General features: G+C 39.8%; 1 protein-coding gene across 1 annotated transcript; it reads left to right on the top strand.

Annotated features, from left to right (window-relative positions):
- The first annotated feature begins 5,319 nt into the window (after positions 1–5,319).
- Positions 5,320–5,994, top strand: LOC111598433. Its single transcript, XM_023313675.2, has 2 exons — positions 5,320–5,418; positions 5,504–5,994. Exons 1-2 carry the CDS (start codon positions 5,320–5,322, stop codon positions 5,717–5,719), a joined length of 315 nt encoding a protein of 104 aa, XP_023169443.1. The 3' UTR covers positions 5,720–5,994.

Raw genomic sequence — 5,994 nt, 5'->3', positions numbered from 1 at the left:
CAGCAGCAGCTGCGCCTGCAAAAAGCGTCTGCACTTTGCTGCCAATCGAGGCATAAAATGAGCAGCAAGTGCCACTACAGCACACGGCAGAGTGACAGAGAGGGCCATAGAACGCGTATAGCGACAGAGAGGGAGAGAGAGAGAAATGCAGTGCAAAGGTGCAAACACACTCAGACCAGCTCAGACTTTTATCAGAATCAAAAATTCTATATGACGCATACTGAATCAGCGAAATGAATGTTATGAATAGTATTCATGATATGGTCAGAAATGTGTTGAGTACTTAAGCACTCAAATATAAGATATTAGGCTTGAATACATATGATATATAGAGTTAATACTCGAAATGTTTCGAAAGTGTTTGTAGCTGAATAAGAAATTTTCAAATATTATAATTTAAATTCATTTTTTTCTAAGCAATTTTTACTGCGCCGAAGATAAGCCATAAATGTCTTATTATTCGCATTGCCTTATTATTATATTTATTTTTTTTTAGCACTGACCTGCATGAAGGGTTAGAGATTCGAACTCCGAACCCCAAGCAAATATTTCAAGTGTTTCTCTATCAGTATCTTAAAAATGTGAATATATTTATAAATATTTATAGACTAGACTAGACTAGAATCGCATGACTATAAGCTTCAGTTCCATATTATTTACTTTCCCTGATCATTTATTGTAGCGCTCTCTTTGGGTCGCCTAGCGCCCGACCTGAACTCGATTCGCATATTTTTTTTTTTGATATCACAGCCTGGGCTTTTATTTTTTTTCTATTTTTGCTAGGTACTAAAACGGCAGCAGCGAATTAATTAATTCCAGTGCAGCGATTTTTCAAGAAATACCCCCTTTAACACACACTCTGTGAGTGTGTGTGTGTGTGCGAATGTATGCGTCTGTGCACTTAAAACGCTTCTGCAGGTGTTGTGATATTATTTGGAATTATGTTGGAATTTTTCTAGCGCTCCGCCCTTGCTGAAATGCTCTGAATATTATTTGCATTTTAATTTTGTTTCATGTTTCATATGTCTCTTAATCTACACACACACGCACACTCGCACACATGCGCACCTACATCTGCTTTGAGTCGTTGTTTATAGCTAACTTTACAGTTGAGAAAGCATTGCTAAAGTGGTTTTAATTAGTTGCCCTAACGGGTTTTTGGCCCGGCCTTCTGCGGTTCAGGAATCGCGTCTGCGAGCGCAATTACAAAATGATTGCAGACCAATTCGCAGCATCCGCGAGATTCAGCTTTTCAGTTCAAAACAAACTACGAAATAGTTACATGCTGATAGTTTAAATATATTTTTTACAAAGCAAACTATACGAATATTATTCAATTTTATATAGTAACGAATATCGGTAGTATTGAAGTCAAAAAGTCATCTGGAGAATGCCAGCAATATACCGCCAGCTCAGGCTTTGGAAGCATCAGTAGTATTTGAAATTGAGGTCGGTGGCTTGCTACCACCATCACTTGGGCAGATAGATTCGAATATGCCCAGGAATTGCTGAAAACAGAATTTCATATTATTTAGATAGGAAATATTCCGAGAAGCACCTAGCTATCGAACTGCATACTTTGAACATTTCTTGACAGGGAAAATGCATCAAGATAAAAGATTTGCAAATATTGTCAGCCTTGGCCTTCAGTTGATCGGTGGAACAGAGCTGCAAATAAATAATCTTGTTAATAGCAGCTCGGTAGCTGAACTAGTTCCACGCTTACAGCATTTGCAGTGGGCGTCATTTGCACAAAGCAGACGAAGGCCACAGCCAAGGCGACGAGGCTCAAAGAATTTCTGCACTGGAACTGCATTATGTCAAAAGTTGTCTTGAATCTGAACTGAAGCTTTAAACCAACTCAGCGCTTTTATATACTCAGTTGAGACATGAACAAAACAATAAAAGTTAATGAAATCGTGAAGAAGTCGCACTTAAAAGCTGATACCCTGAGATAAGAACATGAGACAGTTCAAGTCGTGTCTAGTCTAATTACTTTTTTTCCTTTAGCTTACAGAAACTTAGGAAATAGAACGAGCTTACGAAAACAAACTGGGAAACTTGGAACTACTTGGTAGTTAATATTCGTCTAGTAGTTAAAATAGTTCAGAATTTTAGGTTCTATGTACATTTGCTTATAGTAAAATATATGCTTCATTAGTTAGCTGAGATTGCTGTCGTAGCAGTTGCTAGACTAAAAGATACCCTGAACTCTATGCCGAGTGGCTGAAGATAATATAATAAGTAGATATATTTCAGATTTGTATATGGATTTAGAAAGGAATTTGCGAGAGGAACGCAAAGAACTCATATTTTTGAAGAAACTTTAAATTAAATTTGTTTGAATAAATGTTTTGAAGATCATGAGATATTGCATATACTAAAAATGTAATTTATAATCGATTTGAAACGGAAGTTATCGATTAGGCATAATAACTGACATAACTAGTATACAGAAGGTATATGCTCTCTCTTCTTCTACCTCTTACACTCACCCAGAATGCCCATGTTCAACAGATTCCTGTTGCCTGACACAACTATGCCTAAAGTATCTCAACTGGTGCAGTTCAGTGCAGCTGTTGCCAGATTGCAAAGAAATTTGGTAAAAAGAAGTGAGCTATTTCATACAACTTGAAACCAGGTAAGCCTTTGCAATGGGGTGTGTGTGTGCTTAAGTGTATTAGTCATTGGCTACTTGCCATATGCAAATTCAGAAGCGCACGCCTCTAGTGTGCCCATTTTGTTGTCATGTGTGGAGGCGAACGACAGTCATCTCGGGCCCATTTACAATAATATTTATCAAGTGCGGTACACACCCAGATAGGGCTAGGGGCCTCATATATTAGCGAGCGGACTTACCTGGACGCACCATCATTGTCATCATCATCATCATTAGCATTATCGTTATGATGAGGCGAGCCTATGCGTGGCCTCTAATTACATCGCATTGTCATAACAGAATTGAGCGCATTTGACACGCAATTGGAGCTCACAGTTGGTCCTCACGATGACACGTGAGAAATGCCAGCCACTAGGTGGCAAATTGAAAGGTGGGCGGTGGGCGGAGGGCGGTGAGAGGCACGACCTGACAGTTGGTTAGTTGCAAGCGACATAAACTTGTGCTCGAACTGAATATGGAAATGAAAATGAAATGAAAATGAAAATGGAAGTAGAACTGCCACAGGGTGAGCGGAGTCAAAGAACTGACTGTTGCATCAGTCACCACCAACCTGCCCCACTCGACATTGGCTAAGTAGATAAGAATTAATTGTTCAATGGCACGCATTGCACTTAATACTTTGAATACACCTATGTGTGTGCCGCACACACACACATGTCCCAAGCCAGGAGCGAACTGAAGCGTTACAGCAGTTTTTTTTTGGTTTTTGACTTATGCCCCGTCACTTGGCCCACGCACCTTTTGGGCGGCGGTTAATCGGATAAAATTCATAATTATCGTTATTACTGTCATTTTTTCTAATGACACGCGGCACACAAATTGCGTGTACTTTTCTATTAAGATGACCTATCAAACGCACTTTGACTTCGGCCTAACCGTTGCGTTCTTGTCTCCTTGATTTTTCTGCTTGTTTGTTTAGTTCTGCTCAATACCCTAACTAGAGTGAGTTGTTTGCATTTTGAAGCAAAGTGTGACACGTTGTGTGTTCAGTTATTCATATCTGATTGGTAGATGTACGCGATTTGAATAAAATGAGGTGACAATTCTGAAGAGGATTTTAGATATAAATATAGATGTAAATAAATGTATATAGATAAATAGATATAGATAAATAGTTATAGAAAAATTATTGATAAATACGTCTGTTTTATATGGTTTGATATATATTAAACCATATATCAGTGGCAAATTTATCAATCAATCTATTTATTGTAATCAATCAATTTCATTGAAAAGTTTCAATCTCATTTTGTTAGCCGATATCCATGAATATGTGAAGTAAGGGTATTCAATATTCGTGAGACTACAACAAAAACGTCTCATTATGTTTACTTTTTTACATTACTTGCCCATATTTCCTTCTAATACAGCCCACACTCGGACGTCGCCTCCTCCCGCCCGTCATTTATATGGAGCGCACGCGTAAATTATGTAATTAAAATTCCGCACCTTAATTCGGGCAATTTATTACATGAGCTTTTGACTAATTGGATAACGATCTTTAACTATGTTTACTAAATACATGAGAGATACATCACAGCCATGCCCGGGCCTGGACCCTGCCTATCACGACCATATGGATGAGTTCATAGCCAGCGACGATTGCATTTGCTGATAAGCCCAAAATTAATTGAATTTTTAGGTGGTTGGCCGATTTGCGTGCCGTAAGAAACTGGATGGCAAGGGAAGTACTCTAAAATATGCTGATAAGTGGGTCTTTCCAGTAACAACTAGTACTCTGATCGACATTTAACTGCTTCAATATGTCAACTACATTCCGAATTCATGTAAAAAACAGCTGAATAGCTGAATGTCATATCGAAAAACAGACTTGATCAGTGATAACTTTTGTGTATGGCAACCGCAACTATACCTTTTATAAATAAGCTTGGAATTTCCCAGTTTTCATTGATTGTAAACCTCTCATTTTGGATTCGTCACATTTGAATCGCTCAGCTGGCTTTGATTTTGCTATGAGAGCTTCCGGTTCACGCTCAACTTTTGCATTGCCATCTCCACACGCACGTTCCAGTTCCGGTTCAACGTTCCATTATATAGCCAAATGTAGAACTTGCCGTTCTGGCTAATAATTTTCACATGCATCAATCAAAATTGAAAGCCAAAAGCAAAAATTTAACCAGTCAGCACAGTTAAAAGGAGAGAAACAAAACAGAAAACAATTTCCATGATGTGGATTGGAAATATGTTTGTTCGGGGAGGCGGCAGTTGGCACCTATTTAAAAAATGCCCACATTGGCAAAAGCTAAGCTCCATTGGGGTTGGGATGGGGTGCGAGCTGCGAGGGGGTAGCAAATGACGCACTACGCTATAAATAGACCAAGTGCTGTAGGGTCAGCTCAAGCTTTACGGTATGCGGTGCACGTGTAGCAGCCGAACAGGCCAGGTGCTAGCGTCATGGGAGGGAGGTAAGTAGGGGGATCTCACTCACGCGCTCTCTTTCTCTCTCTCTCTCCCGCTCAGTGTGCGCTTGGGTCCAACGGTTGGACGTATGACGAACTGCGGCCAGTCGCGTTTCGCTGGTCAACGTAAAATGTTGTGAGCCAATTTTTTAGCGATTTTTGTTGTGGGTTTTTTATTGCACATTGTTGTTGTAGCTGTATTTGTTATTGTTGCTGTTGATGGCCTCCCCATGCACAAGGCTGCGGCTGCCGCTGCCGCTGCGACCGCTAGCGCTGCTGTTCGCACTACTTCTACTATCAGTCTTCGCCAGCTATCAGGTAAGTCAGTCAGTCAGCCTGCCAGGTTGAAGGTGAGACAGCCCCTGATGACCGGCCCCAATAAACCATTTCGATAATTGTCTAGTCGCATGCACTGGAGTTCATGGATGTAGATGAGTCAGCTTCATTAGGCCATGACACTGAAGATGACGCTGACGATTCCGCAGAGCTGCCGCCCATTCTGCATAACTACGCGAAGGACACCATCGCCAACTTCAATCCACGCAAAATGGATACGCACTTTCGCACACTGTGGGAGCGGGTGCCACAACAGAAGCAGGAGGTGATCAAGCGCAAATAGTTACTGCAATACTCATATGGGCATATCAGAATACCTAACCTATCATATATATATATATATATATATATATATCCTTAAGCAGCACCCATCGTAACTAAGCTAAGATTTATGTCAGCTAAATATTCGCTTAATAACAAAGCTCAATTGGTTTATTTTAGTAATTTTGCCAAGTTTGATCAAATATATTAAGATAACTATGGTAAAATATGGCTTTAAGTTTCTGAATAGCACCATTTGAGCAATGATTTAAGAATCTTATTAATTTTTCATGAAAG

This window comes from Drosophila hydei, unplaced genomic scaffold (assembly GCF_003285905.1).
Source record: "Drosophila hydei strain 15085-1641.00,03,60 unplaced genomic scaffold, DhydRS2 tig00000211-arrow-pilon, whole genome shotgun sequence".
Lineage (NCBI taxonomy): Eukaryota > Metazoa > Arthropoda > Insecta > Diptera > Drosophilidae > Drosophila > Drosophila hydei.
The sequence above is the reverse complement of the archived record's forward strand: the minus strand, read 5'-3'. Positions and strand labels throughout refer to the sequence as shown.

What these genes read in the sequence shown, in the direction of transcription:
- LOC111598433 (XM_023313675.2), top strand. Translation starts at nt 5,320, where the DNA reads ATGGCCTCCCCATGCACAAGGCTGCGGCTGCCGCTGCCGCTGCGACCG. An exon ending in CAGTCTTCGCCAGCTATCAG is followed by an intron (nt 5,419 to 5,503) that starts GTAAGTCAGTCA and finishes ATAATTGTCTAG; the next exon opens with TCGCATGCACTGGAGTTCAT.